Source organism: Larimichthys crocea, chromosome XX, assembly GCF_000972845.2.
Source record: "Larimichthys crocea isolate SSNF chromosome XX, L_crocea_2.0, whole genome shotgun sequence".
NCBI lineage: Eukaryota > Metazoa > Chordata > Actinopteri > Sciaenidae > Larimichthys > Larimichthys crocea.
The window spans coordinates 18,527,605-18,552,869 of NC_040030.1; the positions used below are offsets into that span (position 1 = coordinate 18,527,605).

The 25,265-nt window shown below is 45.4% G+C and overlaps 1 protein-coding gene, 2 non-coding genes and 1 pseudogene across 4 annotated transcripts; 1 reads left to right on the plus strand and 3 right to left on the minus strand.

Moving 5' to 3' along the window:
• The first annotated feature begins 1,054 nt into the window (after window positions 1-1,054).
• Window positions 1,055-6,085, plus strand: LOC113744104 (60S ribosomal protein L18a-like; annotated as a pseudogene).
• A 1,616-nt stretch (window positions 6,086-7,701) lies between these two features.
• On the minus strand, window positions 7,702-19,342 carry pthlha (parathyroid hormone-like hormone a). 2 transcript variants are annotated; one of them, XM_019271201.2, is made up of 4 exons: window positions 18,441-19,342; window positions 11,650-11,768; window positions 8,782-9,318; window positions 7,702-8,376 (listed from the first exon to the last, which is right to left on the minus strand). In XM_019271201.2, exons 1-3 carry the CDS (start codon window positions 18,468-18,470, stop codon window positions 8,805-8,807), a joined length of 663 nt encoding a protein of 220 aa, XP_019126746.1. In that variant the 5' UTR covers window positions 18,471-19,342; the 3' UTR covers window positions 7,702-8,376; window positions 8,782-8,804. The 2 variants fall into 2 exon arrangements, with proteins under 2 accessions (XP_019126746.1, XP_010744692.1); XM_010746390.3 differs by lacking the exon at window positions 18,441-19,342 and adding an exon at window positions 11,944-12,596.
• trnat-ugu (transfer RNA threonine (anticodon UGU)) lies at window positions 9,733-9,805 on the minus strand. The gene has a single exon. It is a non-coding gene; the product is annotated as a tRNA-Thr (tRNA).
• Window positions 9,959-10,031, minus strand: trnat-ugu (transfer RNA threonine (anticodon UGU)). Its single transcript has one exon. It is a non-coding gene; the product is annotated as a tRNA-Thr (tRNA).
• Window positions 19,343-25,265: the final 5,923 nt, after the last annotated feature.

Genomic DNA, 25,265 nt, shown 5'->3' on the forward strand with positions numbered 1-25,265 from the left:
GAGCACTTGAATCCATCAGGTGTGTGACACACACCTCAAACATGTAAATACAGGTAAACATAAGCAAGAAACTATGTTACCATATAAAAAGATAAATATACTATATATATAATATATATATTATATATACTATTTTTTTTATAATTTAAATATATATATATATGTATGTGTTGTGTGTGTGTGTGTAGATCTATATTGTAAGTTTAAATATTATTTCTCATTGTAATCTCTGCGTACAATGAGCAAACCTTACAAATGAACCACAGGTCACTCCAAGGAGGCCACATTTATGTGTTTTCATTCTGTATTTGTTCATTGTATGTGTGTTCATCTGTATGTGTGTGTTCGTTGTGTTTCATCTGTATGTGTGTTCATCTGATGTGTGTTCATCTTATGTTGTGTTTATCTGTATGTGTTGTTCATTCGTATGTGTGTTCATCTTGATGTTTGTTTATTGCTCTTGTGTGTGGTTCTGTATGTGGTTCATCTGTATGTTGTTTCATCTGTATGTGTGTTTCACTGTATTGTGTGTTTATTGCTCTGTGTGTGTGTTTCTTTATGTGTGTTTATCTGTATGTGTGTTCATCTGTAGTGTGTTCTCTGTATGTGTGTTTTATTGTCTGTTGTGTGTGTTCTGTATGTGTGTTTATTGGGGGTATGTGTGTTATCGTTATGTGTGTTCATTGTATGTGTGTTTATTGCTTCTGGTGTGGTTCTGTATGTGTGTTCATCGGTATGTGTGTTCATCTGTATGTGTGTTATCTGTCTGTGTGTTTATTGCTCTGTGTGTGTGTTCATTATGTATGTGTGTCATCTGTATGTGTGTTCATCTGTAGTGTGTTCATAGCTCTGTGTGTGTGGAGGTGTTCTCACAGGCTCCATAGCTCAGGGTTCGACGCACCTGGTCTTGTAACCAAGGGGCGCGAGTGCACATCTCGCTGGGGCTCACACCGTGTGTTGGTTGGTCAGTGGTCAGTCGCCTGCGTCTGGGTGTGAGGGTGTACCGCGCTGGGTGTGAACACACCTGAACTAGTACCAGGTGAAGAATGACAGTATGGTCAGGGTCGCAGGGTGGGGTCTGTTCGAGCATGAAAGGATATGACCTTTTCACGGAAGTGACGTGACCAGACTTTATGGGTTGTTTTGGGAGGAGGCTGTGTGCCTGCAACCCGGTGTGACTCCAGGAAGTTCTAAGTAAACAAACAACATATAAAGACGATCTACTGACCACTGCAGTGAGATCAAGTAAAATGAGACTAGATCATTTTTTATTAAATAACGCGAGGTCTTACAGTAACAGACAAAACAATAGTATAAAGATATTTGGTAAAAAGCACAGTAAAATACAACAGTGTAGAAAGAAGTGAAGTTACACACAACAAACAAGAAACAAAAGTACATGAGAACAAAAATGAAATAATAACAATATATATGAATATGTAATAATGTTATGCACGTGCTCTCAAAAATAACTTCAACATAATAAATAACAGAAATAAATAATATTACATATAATATGTAATAATACATAAAATCACGATGTACCATAAAAAAACATTATATAAATTAAATAACGACATAAAAATGAAAGAGAAATAAAAGCTACAAGTAAATAAATAAATAAACAATAATAAATAAAATTAAATAAAAACATTAATAATATAATAGAATACAATAATACATATAAATAACTAAACATCTAAATTAAGAAATAAACATACAATAAATTATTAATAAACTTATATAACATAATGTAAATTAAATAAAACATTAATAATAAATACACATGAAAATAAATTAACATAATAAAAAAACAGAAATAAATATAAAATAATAAACATTAAATAAATATAACATTAATACAAGAATACGAAGTCTTCGTAGTTGTTTCCCAACGTCAAAACCAACTTCAGCTGGAGTGACCGCCATTCATGCCCCGGAAGTCCCCGCCCCCTCCTGCCATATGAAACGTTCAGACGGACTCCGCCTGCTGCTTCCCCTTTCCCTGTGGCGTGAGCAGAGAGACACCATGAAGGCTCCGGCACTGTACGTGACGTTAATTTACCGGTTTGTCCGGACACTCGGTTCTGCGCGGGCTCGGTCCGCTGTGTAACACCTTTGTTCGTCTGATTTATGATCCGCGGCACCGAAAAAATCCGGTTTGACGGTAAACGGAGAGTTTTACAGCCCGGTGTGCGACACGGTTACAAACATGGCGACCGCGGCACCATGTGGACTGTGTGTGTGTGGTGTGTGTGTGTGTGTGTGTGTGTGTGTGTGTGTGTGTGTGTGTACGCCGGGAAAACGCCGTAAATAAATTTTAAATATTTTAATAGTTTTATTGACCGTTTAACGGGCACTGACCAGAAGCTTAGTACCGTGAAGCTAACGTTAGGCCGCTGGTAACGTGGTTGTGGGGACTCGAAACCCGCGACACGGACAGCACGGAGCCGGTTTACACGAGCAGAATCGTGAAAGGACGTGAAGGTGATGGAGGCTCACATGACGGCAGGCAAACGTTAAGTAACGTTAATAAGTAACGTTCAGACTGTGACGGACCGCTGTACGTGTGACGTCCCAGATTTAACACACGTGCAAAACTGAACTTAACGGTCCAGAATGAAACATGAACTGTTGAATCAGTGCTGGTCTGAAGTGAGGCGAGGGGTTTCAGCTGTGCTGGGTGTAGTTACTTTGGAAAGTAGTTTACCAGTTACCATCAATTAAAAGTAATCTGTTACATTCAGCATCACCGTGACTCAAAGTGACTCGTTAGAGTCGGTCATGGTTACCACAGCTGAACTGACTGTTAATGAAGACGTCAACAGAACAGTTTTATTAATTATTAATTAAGTCAGAACAGGCTGACTCTGTCATTGTGTAAACACAGGCAGCGATTCCTTTACAGGAGTAACAAACATTAAAATCACTGAACTAGTCACAGTCTGAACTCTCTCCATCGTCCTCAGAGATTCAAACGAACGTTTCCAAACGTCCGACAGTCGGTTTCTCTGCGGGGAAGACGCGGGACTCCGCGGTGTCGTAGGACGTTAAACTCGTTTAACTGATCGACCTCGACGCCTGACTAAAGATACACCGACTCTGAGACGTGTCTGTCCTCTTGAGGACGACAGTTGGACTCAATGTCTCCAGGTGGCTCATACTGTCTGCGTTTTTCTGTCCTTCTAAAAGTAACAGTTACTTTTTTTTTTAAAATACAAAGTTACTGATACTTAACGCGTTACGCTACACGAAAAAGTAATTAGAGTACAACCACTGGTCTCGTCAGGTCTTAGTTCCTCCAGACTGTCGATGATCTTTCCTGAACGCGACACAGAAACATTCGTGTTCTGACCCGTGTCAGCGGCTCTGAGCCCGTCCTGTTTTTTCCTCGCAGCCAAACCACAGCTCGCACTCGCCCTGGTGTGAATTAGTCTGGGTGCAAACAGAAACCGACCCCTGTCGCTTTCTCTGGCCGCTGCCGTTGCCTTGAAAGTGAATTCAGGGTCAACACTGGCTGTCTTTGAACGCTCCGCGGTTTGTGTGTGTGGTGTGTGTGTGTGTGTGTGTGTGTGCTCAGCTGTTGTCTAACAGTCTTCTCTCTCCTTGAACGCAAGCTTCGGGAATACAAAGTCATCGGCGTCTGCTGCCCTCGGCCAAGACCCGGCCCCTCTCTGTAACCGCATGAGGATCTTTGCCCCGAACCACGTCGTGGCCAAGTCCCGCTCTGGTACTTCGCTCCCAGCTGAGGAAGATGAAGAAGGCCTCTGGAGAGACCGTCTACTGCGGATGGTGAGTTGCAGGAGGTCAGAGGTCGGTTCAAACTGTGGACCGACTGAAATCATCCGAACCTTTAAAGCCCCGCCCTGTTTGTTCCTCTGAGCCAAACCCAAAAGCTCACGCCTCGCCCGTGGTGTGAATTAGTCTGGCGTGCAAACAGAACCGCCCCCTGTCGCTTTCTCTGCCGCTGCCTTGCCTTTGAAGTGATTCAGGGGTCAACACTGGCTGTCTTTGAAACGCCTCGCGGGTGTGTGAGATCAGTTGAACAGAGTCCAGTCGCTAGCTTCGTGGTTCAGTCTGATCTCGGGTCGTTTTGGAACGTTCTTGATTTAAGAGAAACGGAGGACTCTCACCGAGTTCCTCCGATCAGAAAACCGACCCGTCAGTTTTGGGTCCACATGGGTGATAGTAAAGTTCTGAAGGTTTGAAATGTTAACACTGTCTGTTTGTTCTGGTTCAGGTCCACGAGAAGAACCCCCCTGAAGGTGAAGGAACTTGGCATCTGGCTGCGTTACGACTCTCGTAGTGGAACCCAAACATGTACCGAGTACAGAGACCTGACCCGTTGGAGCAGTCACCCAGTGCTGTGAGTATAACTTTGAACGCAACGCTCACCAACGTTCATCTCGCAACGCTCGCACGCGTGTTCGTGGTCAGACAGACAGGAAGTCCAAACTGGACGGGAACTAATTTTCTTTAAGGATCGAGTGATAGTTTAGAGCGTGCTTTTATTGTGACGGTCCAGTCACAGTGTCACATCCTGTGAACTCAACTGTCGTCGGCAGAAAACAGTCAAAACTACCCGAGCTGTTTAAACATGGTGTGTCACGTGACCTGAAATAGTGTCGGTTCGGTGTGCCTGAAGGTTCAGGTGTGACCTGAGGTTCAGGTTGACCTGAAGTTTCAGGTGTGACCTGAGGTTTCATGTGACGAGTGTTCAGGTGTGACCAGCCGTTCAGGTGTTGGAGTTCACGTGCACCTGAAGGTTCAGTGTGAGTCAACGTGGACTGAAGGTTAAGGTGTGAGCACGTGAAACTGAAGGTTTTCAGGTTGAGTCACGTTGATCCGAGGTTCAGGTGTGAGTCACGTGATCCTGAAGGTTCAGGGGGTGATGAGTTCACGTGACCTGAAGGTTCGGGGAGATCATGTGACCTGATAGGTTCATGTGTGACCTGTGACCTGAAGGTTCGTGTGTGAGTCTTGTTACCTGAAGGTTCAGCGTGTGCACCTGTGCTTGAGGTTCAGGTGTGACCTGTGACCTGAAGTTCAGTTGTGAGTCCACGTGACCTGAAGGGTCAGGTTGTGACCTGAAGGTTCAGGTGGACCTGAAGGTTCAGGTGTGAGTCACGTGACCTGAAGTTCAGGTGTGGACCGAAGGTTCAGGTGTGACCTGACGGTTCAGGTGTGAGTCACGTGACCTGAAGGTTCAGGTGTGACCTGAAAGTTCGGTGTTGACTGAAGGTTCGGTGTGATGCACTTCAACATGACGCACGCTGGACCAGATTCAGTTTGTCCCGTTGTCATGGATACTGAGCATGCTCAGTGACGGTTTACAGACTTGTCCAGGAGCCAGACCCGGTTCTGTTGCTCACTGTTAGACTGGACACTGCTGGTTCTGAGGTTCTGTTCAGTCCAGCAGAACCTGGCTCTGTTTGATCTGGACTTCTTTGTTCTTCAGATCGTGATATGGGGCTCGCCATCGCGCTCGTGCTCACTCCATCCAGATCATGAAGGTTCAGGTCATCGCTGCCAACAAGTGTCGCAGACCTGCCATCAAGCAGTTCCCGTAAGTGTCCACAGCCCGGGTTCTGTTTGTTCTGACCGGGCGGCTCCGCAGGTCTCTCTCTGGGCTGGCTCCTCATTGGTCAGCTCCAGTTCAAAAACCTGCCACTCAAAGCCAGATTCCTCTTCCAGGTTTCAGCTCTCCATCTTCAACCTGGCGGTTCTGAAACTGGCGACACGTTAAATAAAGTTTGATTTAAATAAGTTTTTGATGATTAATAAGTTTATGATTTAAAAAGTTATGATGATTTTAAATAAAGTTTATGATGATTTAAATAAGTTTATGATTTTAAATAAGTTTGATTTTAAATAAAGTTTATGTGATTTTAAATTAAGTTTAGAATCATTTTAAATAACGTTTACAACTATTTTAATGAAGTTTTTCTGTATCGCCCTGACTGGTCTCTCTGGTTCTGGTTCTGGTTCTGCAGGACTCTAGATCAAGTTCCCTCTGCCCTCACCGGGTCCTTCGTCGTCAGCACAAACCTCGCTTCACCACCAAGGACCGAACACGTTCTACTGAAGAGTTTCACTTTGTGCAGAATAAAACGAATGAATCCAACACGACGTCTGATCTGATTTCATGTTTGTCTGTTCATCACACGGTTCTGGTTCTGAGTGTCGGGTCACTGTCTGTCCTCTGACTTTAGACAGCACCACCTGCCGGACACACACACACACTACAGGTCCGCTTTTGGACAGAAGTAATGTGGGTGGATGATTCAGAGATGACGTCATCAGCTGTTCATGTTTACACTGAAGTACCAGATTCATCTTTAATTAAAACAATTAATTAACAATTTTTCCAACTGAAGATTCATGTTCAACGAGGACGTGGTCTCTGAGCGTCCCCACAGACTGTCTAAAACCTGGACGTAGTCTCCTGTGACGTCCCACAGACTGTCTAAACCTGGACGTAGTCTCCGTGACGTCCCACAGACTGTCTAAAAACCTGGACTAGTCTCTCGTGACGTCCCCCACCGCACTGTCTTAAAAAAATCCTGGACCTGGACGTAGTCTCTGAGACGTCCCCGCAGACTGTCTAAAACCTGGACGTAGTCTCTGAGACGTCCCCGCAGACTGTCTAAAACCTGGACGTAGTCTCTGAGACGTCCCCGCAGACTGTCTAAAACCTGGACGTAGTCTCTGAGACGTCCCCGCAGACTGTCTTAAACCTCTCTCTGACCCTGTTGAGTCTGTGGTTCTGTTCTGGTTGGTTGGACGTTGCAGAAGCGTTGCAGAAGCGTTCTCTCTCTCAGCTCTCCGTGGCTGCCAAACCAAACTCGTGTCGTGGATCCAGCAGTGGAGCTGCTCTTCATCTCTGAGATTCTGGGTGGAATTTATGACGAGCGACGACAATTTGTTGACACGTTTGCTCGATTGAGTGGAAAGTTGTAATTTTCTTTCCTGCTGTTTGTGCAGACGTGTAAAAAACTCAGTTCTCAGCTGATGGAACGTTAAAGAGGAACAGAGTGTGGCCGACAGCTGGAGGAAGTCTTACTCTGAAAAACCTGAAATAGGTCGAGTCCGTGCTTCCTGTGACTTCAACGTTTACAGGGTGATTAGTTTGGTAAAGAACCCAAAACAAACATATAAAGAACTCGTCGTTAAAGCTGACTCAGCGTTCACAGACGACGAGCAGGCCAAGAGATTTGAGTTCTTCAGCTTCAGTGGAAACTTTCTCATTTCTGACTCAGCCTGAAGAAACCAACAAGGACGAGTTTAAAGAGGCTGAGCCGCCTTCAGACGATCTCAGTCTGAGAGACAGGAGATTTATTTTATGATTTTATTTTAACACATCCTGACAACTCCCCAACCACAAATTAACTCGTTAGCAACCACAACATATCCAAACATTTTCTATTTACACTTTTAAAACTTCATTTCTGTTTTTAATTTAACTTTGAATTGCTGAACTTATTTAATTCCAGTCTGAGTAAAAGAAATGACATTCTTCTTCTGAGGTTTAAATATGATTATTAAAATAATGAACCCAAAGGATGCACGTACGAGGCAAACTAAAGAGGACCCAGGATTGAGCCCTGAGGAACACCACAACACCTTAAATAAGAGTGTGAGGAACATTTAGACCACTTCAGGTGTAAATAATGTGACATGAAGACACAGGAGACGGAGCGCTTACTGTCAAATGTTTAATCTGTTCAGTACAGAGTGTTTATCTCAGTGCAAGTGCCAAGAACATGGATATGGAGCCGTGTTTGCTTTATGTACAGATCTGAACTTTGGCATTGAGAAGCAGAGCGGGCCGTGGAGGAGGCAGCAGGGGGTCCAACACAAACGTGAGCCAACGAACGGACGAACCCGACGGCTGCGATCGGAGCCGCCAACGTCCGAATGAACAGCAGCAAAGAAACAACAAACTGAACAGAGCGAGAAGAACGAACACAGAGCGACGAACGTCGAGTTTTCTTCATTTCAAACAAACAATGAACAAAATTAATGGTATATATATTTATATTTATATATCTAAAGTGCAATATGGTACAAAAATATAGAAGGTCAGCAGCACCTCGATACATTTACAAAATAAATACACCATTCAGACAAAATAAATTACCGCCAAACAAAAAAACATAACTGGAATAAAAAAAGAAGAAAGCGAGGATTCACAAAGGTTCAAATCTGTCGCCTCACAGAGCATCAAATAAGATTTTATCATATTCTGCTATTTATTCTGCGATATTTAGAATATTTACAGATAATAAATATTTTCCAATTTCTTTCCAAACAATCAAAATTACAGACGACTGTAACATGAATATTTAGGAGTCCACTCTGACTGTCCGCAGGGATCTGAAACACAAACACAAGAAAAGATGATTTTATATTTACCAAACAAAAACAATGAGAAACATTTGAACTGTTTTTAAGAAATCCACCAGGATGAGTTTAATGTCAAAGTCATTTTACTTTGATGTTTCACTGAGTTTACGTTACGTGAACTTTAAACAAATTAGTGACGGATTAAATTTAAGTTTTAATAAAGTATGATAAATATGTGATCAGCTGATCTTCATGTGGTCAGCTGATCGTCATGTGATCAGCTGATCTTCATGTGGTCAGCTGATCGTCATGTGAAGGTCAGCTGATCGTCATGTGAAGGTCAGCTGATCGTCATGTGGTCAGCTGATCTTTGTTTCTGATCTAAAATCAAAGTTTAGTTTTGTCTGTTTTGGCCGTTCTTCTTCGTGGACTCACCTTTGCCAGAGACTGACAGCGTTTTAAAGCAGCGCCCTCTGCAGGCCGAGCAGAGACCTCCACTCCAGGTGGAGTCCACTCCCTGGTTCGCTCTCCAGCCTCCACCCCAGTGAGCGCGCCCTCCTCTTCCTCTTCTCTCCTTCCCGCCTCTTTCCGGACCTCCCTTTCTTCTTCCTCTTGCAGGGCGGCTTCATGACGCCGTCCTTGCACAGCTGAGCCTTGTTGGTCTCCTGCGGCAGGTTGGTGCCCTCCTCCTCCTCCAGCCTGAAGCTGATGGGGAGGTTCTTGGTTCCTCCGGGCGGTTTGGAGTGCAGGGTGCTGCCGGTGGTGCTCAGGTTGATGCCCAGACTGACTCCCGGCAGCCCGACGCCGGCGCCACTGCTGCTCCCGCCTCCACCGGTGGTCCGGACCGGGAGGTCCCGGATCTCCGCCGTGTGGACTTCGTCCAAAAGCTCCTGCAGCCACATGCGGCGCTTGAAGTCCTGCAGCGCCCGGCCTTTGTCGTGCATCAGCTGAGCGTGAGTCACCGAGCGCTTTCTGCAAAACAGAAGACAGAGTCTGACGTCAGAGTTCAGATACGTGACGAACGTCCAGACAGAGACAAGAAGACTGAATAAAAGACAAATAAAGACAAATAAAGACAAATAAAGACACATAAAGACACATAAAGACACATAAAGACACATAAAGACAAATAAAGACATAAAAACATCTTTACATAATCTAAAAGTGTAAACGCTGTGAGCGCAGCAGGACACTTGTTGCTCTCAGGTGAACATGTTGGACCAGCAGAGGGCGGCATCAGCTCAGCCGTGATTCATCATGAAGCTCTCAGGACTCTGTGACATCATCAGATCTCCAGCTGACCATAAAAACTTTCTGATCTCTGTTTGCACAGCGGTCACGCTGTCATAGCGCCACCTGCAGGTGAGCAGCATGAAAACATGTTTGAGGCCCCAGCGAGATTTGAACTCGCGACCCCTGGTTTACAAGACCAGTGCTCTAACCCCTGAGCTATGGAGCCTGGAGGCCTGGGTGACATCAGCACACCTATGTCAGAGGTCAGAGGTCAAACACGAGTTTAAAACTTTGTCTGATGAGGACGTCGGAGCGCCGCCTACAGGTGAGACAGGATGAGTTCATGTTGAAGCAACACTGACCAACCAAAACATGTTCGAGGCCCCAGCGAGATTTGAACTCACGACCCCTGGTTTACAAGACCAGTGCTCTAACCCCTGAGCTATGGAGCCTGTGAGGTCATATGGACCACGCCCACAACACCTGTAACACCTGGAATACCTGGAATACCTGGAACACCTGTCGGAGTTCAAACTGAACGACTCCATGAAAGTTTGTGCAGAAATCAAGTTGAGATGTTTGCAGCCACACGGGGGCGCTCTGTGACCACAAACCACAGGAAACACCTCACGGACCAATCAAACGTGTTTGTGACAGGTGACGGAGGAAACCACGCCGCAACTAAAAACAAACATCCAGAGAACGTTGATGAAGAAGAAGAAGAAGAAGCTCCAGCTGATTCTGTCCAGATGTCTGTCTCTCTATCTGTCTCTCTGTCTCTGTCTCTCAGACAAACATGGAGGTGGAGGTCACAGTGTCTCGGAGCCTGGGAACGCCGCTCTCCGTCAGCAGACAAACACTTCAGGTGTCTGAACACACAAACAGAGGCTCCACCTGCTCCACCTGCTCCACCTGCTCCACCTCTGCAGCCGACCTGAGGCCGGCGTCTTCACCTCTGACGTTTAAACAAACAAACAGATTCTTCCAGTCTCGGCTGCTCGTCGGATCTCTGTTGTTCTTGGCGCTCGGCGGCGTCTTTGTTGATCTGCATACAGAAACTTCCTGTCTGTCTCTCTGTCTGTCTGTCTCTCTGTCTGTCTGTCTCTCTCTCCGTCTCTCTGTCTGTCTCTCTCTCTTTGAAACATGATCCACCTTTAATAACGCTTCAAAGCTTCATCCTGAGGTGGCAGCGCTCCGTCCTCCGTCCTCCACCTCCGTCTTTGACCTCCGCCCGCCTGCTTCATGTTAATTGTTTGAGTGGAATAAAGACGAGGTCTGAATGATGAAGTGAAGCTGCTGCAGAAACGTTCTGATGTTCAGAGCTTCAGATGAGTCAGCAGATTATTTTCAGTCCGATCTGACAAAGGTTCTGACTCGGAGTTAAAGACTCTGAAGGCGGGTCAGAGGTCAGAGGTCAGAGGTCAGTTTTAACCCGTCACATCATCACAGCTCTGTTTCCCCGGACACGGGCTCGCCGAGCAGCCCGTCAGAGTGAACCTGCTGGACCCGACCCGACCCGACCCGCTTCACTGTGCTGCTTCTTCAGACGTGAGCTCTGCCTCCGAGCAGCAGCATCTCAAACTGTTCGACAACCTGAGAGGACTTTTGTTTTTCTGTTTGGACGCTCGGCAGCAGCTCGTTTGGTTTGGGTCGGCGCCGAGCAGAACATCAGCATTCTTCACTCTGTCGGGATGGACGGAGAGGCCGAGGCCTCGCAGCGTTCTGATGGAGCTGCTGAACGTTTCTCCAACGTTAGGTAAACACACAGGTGGACGGCTAACCAAACAGCTGCCGGCACGCTCCACAAACATTTTCCAGCCTCCACTCGCCCACCGAGGACGAGGAGGAGGACAAGGAGGAGGAGAAGGAGGAGGACAAGGAGGACAAGGAGGAGGACAAGGAGGAGGAGGAGGAGGACAAGGAGGAGGACAAGGAGGACAAGGAGGAGGACAAGGAGGAGGACAAGGAGGACGAGGAGGAGGACGAGGAGGAGGTGAATATGTGCAAATATGTGGAAAAGGGTTATCTGAAGGTTTGTTCCACGTTCTGCTGAATAAAGATCAGACTTACATTCTGCTGCTCAGGGCGTCGATGGGTCGGCCGTGGTGCGGCACCGGAGAGCAGAGCAGGAACAGAGCGAAGCACCACTGCTGCAGAACCCTCCTGGAGCAGAACATGGTGGACACGTCCTGCAAGCAAACAAACACAGTGTGAACGCCCGCCAGCTGTCAACACATCCTGCAGGTCGCAGGGTCGAGACCTCTGAACCGTGAACGAGCCGCCGACCTGCAGACGAGACCGGACCGGCCCAGAGTGAAGGAACCAAAACAAAGTGAGAAGAAGACGAGTTAACGGGAAACTTACTGTCCCTCAGCAGCGTCTGTCCAACACGGAAAATAAAACAGATCAAGAGAAAGAAAAACGTCTGTCTCCGTCTCAGACTCCACTCCCAAACAATCCAGGTGATGACAGAAAAATCCCCTCCAGCAAGAAAACATCCAGCAGCTCGGCTTTAAACTTTAGTTCCTCCTTTAAAAACTCCGACAAGTCGACAAGAAGAAGAAGAAGAAGAAGAAGTCCAGTCTGCAGCTGCAGCAGGCGTCCAGGTGTCCTCAGTTAAAGGTGAGTGTTAGACTGACGGAGGGACGGACGGGTGGAGGAGGCTGCTGCTGCTGCTGCTCGGCTGCAGGTCCTGATGATCTGATGGGAACGTTGGCTGCATGCTGCCTGACGAGGTCAGAGGCGACAAGGAGGGAGGACCGAGGAGGAAAGAGGAGGGACCTCCACCACGGACCCGCCCACCCAAGAGTGGACGAGGAGAACCGACAGGAAGGTGGCACTCGAGACGCACACACAGCTGGAGCTACGGGAGGTTGCTAGTGCCACAAAATACTACAATATGTCTGTTTGGAGTTTAATTTTTCAGAGTCGAGATTCATTCATGCTGCAACATGTGAAACAACGACACATGAGCCATAAATAATAAAAACAAACACCTATGAGGGGTCGCTAGTGCCAAAATACTACGACATTGAATTTCAGTGTCAACACTGAGGACAAAAAAACATACAGACAAACACAACTATGAGGGGTGTTTAGTGCCAAGGATACTGATTTGTCTGTCTGAGCAGCTTGAATCAAAACGACAAAAAATACCAAAGCAAAAGGCAAAAACATACGAGGCTATAAGGGGTGATTAGTGCCAAAAATACTACGACATGTCTGTTTGAGTATGGTGTCAACACTGAGGACACTAAAATCATGAAACGACGACACACAAACAATAAAAAACAAAAAACCCAAAGACAAACTAGTGCCAAAAATACTGATTTGTCTGTCTGAGCAGCTCAAGTGAATAAATTATAAAACTATAAAAACAAAAATAGTTTCTTTGGTGTTTAATATTTCAGTGTCAACACTGAGGAGATTTATTCATACTTGGACTTGACGCAACATTGAATAAAATAAAAAAAACAAATAAAAGGCGGAAATATATGAAATTATATGAGGGGTGATTAGTGCCCAAATATACAGATGTGTTGGTTGGAGCAGTTTGAGTCTGGTGTGCTATGAGGCACAGTTAGTGTCCAAACTACTTATTTGTCTGTTTCATGTTTAATATTCAATGTCAACAAGGTAACACAACTACACGTGAGCGATAAAATAAAACAAATAAAGCAAAAGGCAAAAATCTACAAACTATGAGGGGTGATTAGTGCCAAAAATACTGCTCCATCTGAGGAGTTTGAGTATGGTGTTTAATATTTCAGTGTCAACACTGAGAAGATTAATGCTGAAGAGATGGCAACATTAAACACTCTATGAGGAGTGATTAGTGCCAAAAATGCTCAACCATTGACCATGACTTTTAGTGGTTGGTGAGAGCTTGGTGAAATAAAAGGCTGAAAGACAGACGCCGAGCTGGGCTGACTGCTGCTGGACTAGGCAGTGAGATCAGCTGCTGCTGGGACCTGGATGATGATTGGCTGCTGGGGACCTGGCTGATGATTGGCTGTTAGGTCAGGTGGTCTGTCTCAGGTAGAGCGCTCGGCCTCCAGGCACAAAGCTGAACTCTGGACTTCAGACATGAAAACAGAAACTCCTCAGAGCGACGCCTGCTATCAGTTACAGAGAGTGAAGCGCCGTTCAAACGTGCCGTTAGCAGATTTCTGTCATTTCGTCTTGGAGGTCGCTTCGTTAGAGTCACGCGTGATCGTTAAAGTGATTCTCAGAGGCACGCACAGCGATCAGCTGACGAACATTTGCTGAGACCTCCTCGAACATCACCTCGACCATCTGCACATCAGCTGCTGCGAGGCGTTCATGATCCACGTTATCTGTCATCAGTCTGCTAATGATCATTAACTTTGTTCTTTAACGCGCGTCACCTCCACACAGATCATTACACTCCATGTCATGTTCATCATGTGACTCTGTGCAAACATCTTCAGACCACCGACGCCGTCCCTGCTCTTATGTAACGCTCACACTGAGCCTCGTGCTAACACCAGATACATGAACTTTAAACCTCATCTCAGACTGGTGACCTGGTTCAGGTCCTGCTGGACTTCAGTCACTGAGACTGTTTCAGTTTGTTGTGTTTCCTGTTTTATTTTGGAGTCTCTGTGTTTCATCCAAGTAAATAACGTGACCTTTCGTTAACCAGCTCTGTGTGTTAGTTAGTTAGAAGCCGTCGCTGATGACTTCGAACCTCAACATTTAGAAGATGACAGTGAAGCTAGTGAAGCATGTAGCCAGGCGTGTACACGCTGCATGGACATGTATCGATGGAAAACCCAGTTCGAGGGCAGAAGTCGGGTCGGATGGTGAGTTCAAGCTTCAGCTGCTGGTACCGTCACACAGACGAGGACGAAGCTCTGAGAGCGACTCCGACTCTTCAGGAAAGTCCCAGTTTAAAAAGCTGGCGTGAGAACAACGAGAGAAAGACGTGAAGTTTCCTGAGTTAACCTCCACACATGGAGCCTTCAGTCCTCCTGCAGAGCAAACATCAGTAAGTCAGACACACTGATATTCCTCCACCGCTCTGACTGACACGTGTTGAAACATCACAATGCGTTCCAGCTGTCGCCTCTGACGATTAAAAGCAGATCTCAGAGAGAAGCAGGCCGGCGCTCGCTCGCTCACTCATGGCGTCTTATCGCTCGCTGTGGGAAGAAGTGTTTACACGAGCATGCGGCACCAACATGTCACATGACCGAGATTTACGTGTAGTTTTTCTTCCCGTGTTTAGAAACAGACGTGTGATTAATGTTTCTGAGATTTAGTTCAACAAAAGCTGATGAGTTGGTTTTAAGTTGCACTAACAAAACCGAGAGACTCGAACCAGCGTCTCGTTCTGCAGCCGCTCGCTGCGATCGTCTACAGACGCACAAAGTACGGTGTTGGTAAAAACACTGCGTGTACCTGCAGCATGAGAAGATGAAGTCTGAGAGATCATCAACATCAACGTTCAGGTCAACCTGCAACAACAAACCGCTAGCAACGCAACCACGACACTAGCAAACACTTTCTGACTTCCAAATCCAGAAGTCACGTGATCATTTAGTCGGAGTTGAACACCTTCAGGCGGCCTCAGGCGACCATATTTAAATGTCCCAAACGTTCAGCTAACGTTACGGGCGTCCTCTGGTTCTGTGGGGTCGATCCGTAGGTAGATGTGGATGTAGATATCTGTGGGGTCGATCCGTACGTAGATGTGGATGTAGATATCTGTGGGGTCGATCCGTACGTAGATGTGGATGTAGATATCTGTGGGGTCGATCCGTACGTAGATGTGGATGTAGATATCTGTGGGGTTTCCCTTCAGCCTGACTCAACATGAAGCCGGCTGGCTGACTGGAGTCAGACTGTGTTTCCAATTTACTCAATTATCTGAAACATTCGGGCCTGGCGACGGCAGTCTGTTGATGCGTCCTTGATTTTTACCCAGAAGTAGCAGCTCGGCTGTAAAGGTCAGCGCGTGAACATGAAACACACAATGAACACATTATTGTTGAGCGTGGAGGCTGGGCGCGGTGATGCAATGAACCTTTCTGCTCCCGCGTTCATTCATCAGGGATCATAAACACAATCCACTGCTGCTTTCCAAGTCCACCATAAAAAAATCAACGTTCTGATGGAGGGTGATCGCTGCCAGAGAGGATCATGGGAGCAGTTTGTCTGAAAATTAGTCCAGCTCCTTCCAGTTTATGAGCTGCTCTGGTTGGACTCGGTTCAGGAACACAAAGTCCGGCCAGAACAAAAGGAGGAGCGTCGGATCGGCGGTGGGAACGGCTACCTGTCGTCGACCCGACGCCCACCTTGGAAATAAGTCTCTCATGTGAGAGCTGCTTCACCTGGAAACAGGTAGCAGAGGGGAAAGTCTTTTCCTGGCAGCGGGCGGCCCGCGGGGTCCGAGCCAGGAAAGCTGGTTTAGATTCATAGAAAATTGCAGCGTCTTGGCAGAGCACGACATACACAAAACAAATGTCCGCTTTTAATCTTTGCGACCGCACCCCCCGCCTCTCCACCTCTAAAAACAATTCTCCTCACAAAGACTCGTACTGTTAGCCCCCCCTCCATCAGCGCTCCGTCCACCGAGCTGATAGGACATTAACCCCATCAGGTCACGTTAAATAAAGTCCTGATCAACAACCAGAACCAGAGTCTGCAGGGAGACGGGACTTTAACAGTGCTGAATTAAAAACTACAAATGTCAGATTTGGTGTCAAATTAAGAATTTATCGTCTGTGTGGACGTCACGGAGACTACGTCCAGGTTTTAGACAGTCTGTGGGGACGTCACGGAGACTACGTCCAGGTTTTAGACAGTCTGTGGGGACGTCACGGAGACTACGTCCAGGTTTTAGACAGTCTGCGGGAATCTCAGACGGAGACTAAAACAGGACTCGATCTTACTCTGAGTGACGTGTCAGGAGTCTTCAGGTGGGTGAAGTGTTCCTGTGGTTAAGGAGGTGACGGCGCTCTGTGCACCAGCTGTGAATCATGGAGGAGCTCTCGGGGTGAGGCGGGTGAGGAATGGAGTCCGGACGGCCAAATGATGTTAATGTGTGAGTGTAGGGGAGGAGGGGGGAGTGATGGATGATGAGCGGTGATGAAGAGACCGTGAGACGTCTCCGGGGTGGCCCGTCCTGACCTCTGGCTTACCCTCGACCCTCCTCTTTGGCCTCGCTCAGTGGCGACATATTTTACCGGAGGAATTCAGGAATGTACGTTTAGTTTTTATTTGTTTTTGGGGACGGACAGAGTCTCAGAGTCTTACAGAGTCTTAGAGACTTACAGAGTCTTAAAGACTGCGTCCTCCTCCCTCTGGTCACACGCCCACCACAGGAACACATGCTGCACCACCGCTGTGCAACCACAAGCAGCAGACACATTTCACAGCTTCCCGCTCTGACCCCATGACCATCTGACACCATGATCACAGCCCAAGCTCCGGTTTGAGACCCCGAGCAGGGTCTCTTCATGCACACACCGGGCCGTGGTTTGTTAAAGCAGAATACATTTTGAGTTCCCTGTTAAATGATGAGACTCAAACCTTCAGCTGAAGCTGAATGTGTCATCACGTAACGCCCGTCAGACGGTGACTTCAACAGACGTCACATGTCGTCTTCGTTTGACGGACTCGTTAGCGTCAGCAGCGTTCAGAGGAGCGAGCGGCGCCTGCAGTCTGCTGATCAATTACATCTGATTATGGTCAGCGCCGTGGTTCAGAGCTAACGGGCTTTCTGGGTTTATGGTTATGATGTTTAGCACTTGGAGCTGACACACCGTCCTCTGCGCGTTGGATTCATTAGTAAAGAAAAGTGAAAGTGAGCGAAGGTGTGAACCCACAGCGCCTTCAACTAACGAACAAAACAACACGAGACTTTAACTAACGAACAAAACAACACGGGACTTTAACTAACGAACAAAACAACACAAGACTTTAACTAACGAACAAAACAACACGAGACTTTAACCAAAACAGCAGCACAATGTTGGAAACACACTGAAATATGAAAATGTTAATTACTCCTTGACTTAAGAAATGAAGCTGTCGAATGGACAGACGTGAAGTTTGTTTTTACATTTATAGACTCTTCTGTGATTTAAAGTTAAACTGTTTATGAGCTCATTAACATTCAGCTTTCTCGTTAACGGCAGCAGACAGATCGATGACGTGTTGCTCAGTAAAATGAAGAAACTGTTTCTGATTACTTTTCTTTAATTAAAGTCGTCCAGAGTTTGTTTTGTTTCCTGTTTTATTTTGTAGTTCTCACCTGTCTGATTAGTTTCACCTGCTTGTCTTCAGGTTCTGTTTCCTGTTTTCTTTTAGTTTTCGTGTTTCATCCAAGTGCATAATTAAAGTAACTCTTCGTTAAACCGTCTGTTTGTTAGTATCTAATATATTTAATATATAATAATAAATGTAAAAATGTGACTGAGTTTCAAACAATAACTTTGATGTCATTATTTCCTGCAGTCGTGTTAAAACTCTCCTGATGGGTCTGCTCTGTTCCTCGTAACAAAACCGGGTCAGACAAACCGGGTCAGGATTATATCCCTGTTAGCCCGTTAACAACATCCAGGATCAGGTTGTATCGTCTCTGGTTAGTTTATGGATCCACTTCAAACTGAGTCGACCACATCCAGACAAACATCCAGGGGAAAAATGAATATTTCAAAAAGGTTGTATATTGAGAATAATAAAAATAAAGTCGAACATTCCTGTAACATTTAAACACTAAAGTTAAATTCTGACACACAGATCTAAACTGTGGTTTGTTGTTGTTCCAGTCAGACATGAACATTAAACACAGACACCTTCTGTTCATAATAAATGAATGAATCATAACTCACTTGTATCAGAGCTCGTGTCGTCTTCTTCATGAATCCACCGAGCAGCTGTGAAACAACCAAACGTCCCTGAACTCAAGCAGAAGAAGAAGCTCCTCTGGTTCCTGGGAGGTTGTTGGAGGGTTTGTTGGAGGTTGTTGTGGAGTCTGTGCTCTCTTTGCTTTTTAAATAAAGGTTGAGCCCTCCTGCTGACATCACACGGCGGTCATCACGCCTCACGGTAGCAGAAGAATTCGCTGCATCGTAATTAGATGGACCAACTTACTCACTATCTTCCTCCCTCCCTCCCTCCTTTCCTTCCTCCCACATCCCCTTTCCTTTCGTCCTTTCCTTCCCTCACAAACACGCCGCGACTTTAATGCAGAGTCTAAACTAATGACACATGTCAGCGCTGCGTGTTGTTTCGTGGTGGTTTGAGTCTCACATTGATTTTTCACTGTGCTGCACGTCACTGAGGCACGGCAACCAAACCGACACGTTAAACCTGAGCACAAACTTTACTTAGGCACGTTAATGTGATCATTTCACAGCCGTTATGAAAACAGTCTGTCGTCTGCTGTGTTTTCGTCTCACTTTAATTCTACTGTATTAAGTAATGACCCCCAGCTTTCAGCGCTGACCGGAGGCGGGAGCTGAAAAACAGAGAGCTCTCCAAAACATGGTAGTAGTGGTTTGTCCGTCACGCCTTCGCCTGCTTGCGTAGCGTCCCTCCTCACCCCCAGCACGAAAGCAGAGCGCTGTTTCCAGCCGTGCCATCTGGTCTGAGGTTCGCTATGTTTAGCAGAGGGGTCGCCGTGGTTTTGGGGTCAAACCCTCCTTCATGAGCGAGGACTGAGTCCAAGCCAGACGCTGCTGCTGTCTGCCAGAGCCAACAAGTATTTACCGTACACGAGAGAGTCGCGGCAAGAAAAACACCTGAGAAACATCGTCAACAGCTGCCCTGAGATATGACTGACACTACATTCATATAAACAATCACATATAAACAATGAAATACACATCGAACCCTTTAAATGTTTGAGCTCGTCTACAGTGAGCTAACGTTAGCATGTCTGAAGTAAGTTTACGTTAGCATGTCTAAAGTAAGTTAACGTTAGCTCGTCTGAAGTGAGCTTACGTTAGCTCGTCTGAAGTGAGTTTACGTTAGCTCGTCTGAAGTGAGCTAACGTTAGCTCGTCTGAAGTGAGCTAACGTTAGCGCGTCTGAAGTGAGCTTTCGTTAGCTCATCTGAAGTGAGCTTACGTTAGCTCGTCTGAAGTGAGCTTACGTTAGCATGTCTGAAGTGAGCTAACGTTAGCTCGTCTGAAGTGAGCTTACGTTAGCTCGTCTGAAGTGAGTTAACGTTAGCTCGTCTGAAGTGAGTTAACGTTAGCTCGTCTGAAGTGAGTTTACGCTAGCTCGTCTGAAGTGAGTTTACGTTAGCTCGTCTGAAGTGAGTTAACGTTAGCTCGTCTGAAGTGAGTTTACGTTAGCTCGTCTGAAGTGAGCTTACGTTAGCTCGTCTGAAGTGAGCTTACGTTAGCTCGTCTGAAGTGAGTTAACGTTAGCTTGTCTGAAGTGAGCTAACGTTAGCTCACCTTTTCTATTACCTATGGATCCGTCAGTCTTATTTTATTTATTTTTTTGATTACTTGTTGGCTTTGTAACACCATCTGGTTTGGAGCACATTATATTTAGTTACTGTACTTTTTGAATAACTCAGAGGCACTTTTATTTTATTTGCAGACTTTTATTCTAAATAAAATATATATTATTGCACTACAACGTAACATGTTGTGTACCGGACAAACACAACTTTAAAGATTATTAATGTATGAACTCCTTTTAGATATACTGTCGGAGTTAACACGATAAATTATTTAAATTCCAGCTGAAATGTTTGATGATGAACTCTGATTTAAAATGTCGTTTGTTGGTTTGATCTTTTCAATGAATGTCATGAACTCATTAAAAGTCGTGGTTAAGGTCACTGGACTGCAGGAAGTAAACAAGGTCGTTAGTGTTTGGACTGCACGATGATTCATCCAAACTAATGAAGTCAATTAAAGGTGCACATTAAACATCGTCACAATGGAGCAGACGCTCAATGTTTAGTTTGCCCTGCTGACTCTGGGAATCAAACCTGCGACAAACACGAGACGGCCGCTCGTTCTCTCTGACTTCATCATCACTGATCCAACGCTGACTCACGTCCTGTACATTTACCCATGATGCCTGTAGACAGTACGTGAGCAGGTCGTGACTCGTTTCCTCTTCATCCACCAAAGTCACGTGGACGTTAAACGTTATCAGAGCGTCGCCATGACGACACACAGCCGAGCGTCGCCATGACGACACACAGCCGAGTGTCACCATGCCGGCTAACCCTTAGCTTAGCTTCAGTTACCGTTAGCATGTTAGCTCCACCATCATTTATTGCTGGCTAAAGTCAACACGTTAGCACGTTAGCTGCTAACCCAGTCGTAGTGTTGCGTTAGCGACAGTGTTAGCTGCTTGTGTCTGACGTTATCGACACGCGACTGGACTTTGTTACGTTAGCGAGCTAGCAGTTTGTCTGCGTTAGCAAGCAAGCTAACGTTAACCAGCTAAATTCTTTATAGACTCCATTGCTAAGCTAACGTTACAATATTTTGATTTTAAGATAAAACATTACATACTTTTCAGAATAAGATAAGACCAGTGTGTTTTATTTAACCTGCAGGAAGTAGAAATGATTCATTTAAAGACGTGTAGTTAATGTAAATGTATTTTGTATGTACTGTTTTTTTCTTGTACTGTATTCGACCTTCTGTCCTCTGTAAGAATCTATAAATATTCTGAACAATCAGCTGTTAATGATCAAACTGACTTCACGTTATCGTGACTCTTACGTAACGATGAAGGTCGTATCTGTTTGTCAGAGCTTTACTTGGAAAATATCCTTTTTTTTGTCTTGGACAACATTCGTCATCAATGAACCCAAATTAAATTATTACTCTTAATTAAATGTCCGGCCGATGTCTGACGCTGTTATATCAAAGCTGAGGCTAAAGATAGAAGCTAAGCACAGAGACATCACTAACGAGATAACGGAGGAGAGCGGTCATTAAAAACGTTAGCGAGCTCGGGATGGTTTTCATTTGGAGGCTTTCTTCTTTACGGAGACACCGAGAGGCTGTAAAATGTTTCCACATGCGTAAATGTTCCGTTTATTGTGGAGATGTAAAGACTCACAGACAGTGTTCACAAATTCATTAACTTCATTCACGTCTGTGTGGATCCTCAAAACAAACCCAGTCTGCTCTGAAGACGCCGACAACGAGACACCAGGCGCTTTACGGACGCGATAAAGTCACAATCTGGATCAAGGTGGGACGAGGAAATTAAAAGGAGACCACACACAAGTTCATTTATATTCATTTACATGCAGACTGTACACAGACACAAGACAAGTTACGTCCCCGCAGACTGTCTAAAACCTGGACGTAGTCTCTGATTTACATAATCAGAAGTCAGGCGGCCTCTTGCTTGAATCTTCACTGTAACTGTATCATTAAAGAAAGTCGTCGTCTAAAGGTCGGCCTGCTGGAGGGACGACGGATGTCATTGGATACGTTTCTTTTCTTTTCCTTGGTTCACTTTAAAAAGTAGCCGGCTGAAATGTGACTGATTCTGCATGATTGTTTCAAAGTGAAACCATATTGGGGAACAGATGAGGGCTGACAGGGGATCAGGACAGTAATATATGCTCAGTGAGTCAGGGGGGAAAATGTCTTCTGGCACCATGAACAGACGAACATAGGCAGCTCTTAATGCCACACACTCACTCATGACCACTTCTATGGATAAACATGTTTTTATTGTCAAGGAGATGAAAATGAGAGATTGTGTTCAGATTCTTCTTCTAAAGAAGCTTTGTGTGAGCGTCCGTCACATCGCGGATCACAGGAAGAAGAACGTCTGTGAGGGGGGACGGAAAATACTGAATGAGTCTGTTTGAATGTGACGACGTATCGAGTCAGAAGACGACGAGACGTTTGTGTTTTTAATCATCAACCAGGTCACTCTCTCCTTTTCTCTTCTTAGCTTCCAACGTCAGCGTCCTCTTCACTCTCTGCTCCTCTGCCATCATGTCCATAGAGACTGCTGAGCCTGGTTACCTCCTCTTCTTCTTCTCCTTCTTCTTCTTCTTCTTCTTCTTTACGGTGGTCCAAACCTCCTGTGGTACAAACACTCCCCAGGCTAACAAACTGAGCTAACAGCAGCTACGGTTGGCAGCAGTAAATCACATGCATGTACTTGGACACCATTCACAAGTTACTCATTGGTTGGTTGGTTAGACTGTCGTAGGATTTAAAATGAGTAACTAAAGTTATCGATAAATGTAATGAAGTAAAAAACACATACATACATTTCTGTTTTTTAAAGTGATCTGTAAATTCACAGATTTTCATGAAAGTTGCTGAGAACTGGAAGAATTCAAATCACAGAAGAGTTTTAGTGACACTAAATAAAAAAGTGGCTGAAGAGTTAAATATGCAGAACTGTGCTGCTGGCAGATCATGGACTCTGAAACTTTCTCATTTTGTCTTGAATTCTTCTCTGTGCTCCTGCAGAGATGCAGATTCTCCATATTTACTGTGCATGTGTGATGAGCTGTTTTTCTTGTGGCTGGTTTTACAGCAGTTTCCATGTGCAAAGGTGTCCTCGGAGATTAAGCTCGCCTTCGAATCTGTAATTCCAGCCGCATTTCTTCCACTGCAGGCAGCATCGCAGGACACGCCAGGCGAGCGGCAGCCGAGCACGGCGCCAGCACAATCTGATTTTTCCAGTTAGAATGAGGACGCAGGAAGGTGGCTGCAAACACCAAAACACAGATATACATTCATGAATCAGGTTGTGACAGTCAGATGAAACTGTGCCGCTGTCGTGGAGACTGAACGTTAACTTTCCACACGGAGCCAATCAGACAGCTCCGGCTCTATAAATAGAAAATAAAGCCGTGCAGCTAATAACAGAGCAGCAGACTCTGCTGTTTAAGTGTGTGTGCAGGAGGCAGATCGAGCGTGTCGGCAGGCCTCTCACTTTCCACGAGTCCAGATCTGAACGCAGCATCGTGAACGAGATTTAAAGCTTCAGACTGATTCGATTTATTGAAGTGACTCAGGAACATAAAGAGGAGATCCTCCACACTCATTATTGGGTTTGAGGAGTCATTAATTACCTGGAATTCCTTAAATTGTTGCTCTCCACCTTTCAGATTTCTGCAGTTTTTGTGAAATCATTGCAAACTAAAATATCATATAAGTATAAATATAAGTTTTAGAGTCACTAAAGTCAAATAAATGTAGTGAAGAAAAATATGGAAAATAAGTAGTTTACAGTAGTTTTCTGTTTTTTAAAATTATACAGAAAATTATCTGTAAATTAACAAGCCAACTGTTATTTTATTATTTTCTGCTTTCTTACATACAAATTTATGTAAAATGACAATTATCTGTAATAAAGTTTTAAAGTAAAACGCCGTAATGATAAAAGCTTTATTTTATACGGCACTCGTACGGTATTTTTTTATAATATTTATTTATATATTTATAAATATGGCATAAAACACCAAGTTTTAAAATTTGAAAAAGTTTGATCATAAAATTCTGTAATATATTGAGATTTGTAACTTGTAGAAGTTTCTGTGACATGAAGAAACATTTGAAATCACTCGATGTACGTGTTAATGAAGTGCGGTGGATGGACTTTGCTAACTTGTCAACAGTGGCGGTGGGAAAGCCGCGGTCCCCGGACCCTGTGCGGTCCCCGGACCCTGTGCGGTCCCCGGACCCTGTGCAGTCGCCTCATTAACGCGCCGAGCGTCCACATTAGCGCCCGTTAGCTCGCCTCGCAGGCTGACCTCTGGTGATGTGGGGGAGCTGAACACTCGGTGTAAAACTGGGGGTAAATCCCTCGGGGCCAGACGGGGCTGATTGGATAATGCTATAATAACACAGCAGACTGAGAGTCATGGTGGAGGAACACCGCAGTCAGACTGATCTGAGCCCAGCCACCACCGTGGTTTTGTCTCTTCACAGCTCCAAACACACTCAGCTCGCCACTCGAAGGGTTTTCTGGCTTTTCCCGGCGGAGGCGTGACGCTCTGACGCAGGATTCCTCCCTCTCGTGGATCTCCTCCAGTTTGAGTCTGAAGTCAACCCCAAATGTCAAACACGTCCAAAGTTAGAAGCAGGTTTCTATTATTGGAGCCTGAAGCTGAAGGTTGCAGTTTATTTTCAGGGTTTCCAAACATTTCGAGGTTTGAAGTCAAAGAGTCAAATATCTGAACTACTACTGGACAGATCCTCGAGATCCCCAGAGGATGAATCATCTCATGACCCCTGACGTTGTTTCTAAAAAAAGCCTTTGCATAAAGTGTGGAGTATCCTCGTCAGTGTCTGTGGGTTCAACACCCAGCTGGAGCCAGCATGTTGTTAGCCTAGCTTAGCATAAAGACTGGAGGCAGCCTTGGATTTGTTGTGTCAGCTGTGATTTTACTGGAATTGTCTCCTCAGAGGATGAACCCTGTAAATATGAATGACTTTTGCTCCAGCGCCACCATCAGGACAAACAGGTCCAAATGTTTGCTGCTTCACAAGCTTCTCTTTTAGCTTTTTGTGGTTGCATTGCTCGTTGACGTATAACTTCATCAGTATGTGGCTCCATAGTGCCAACGGGGTACCTTCAACTGATGGACCAAGCTGGACCCGGTTCAAACTGGGTCAGCTGGTGTTTGACATTTATATCTTTTGTTGGCGACCGAAGACGTCACTCGTATGTCGTCGAGGGAGACGAACCTGTAAA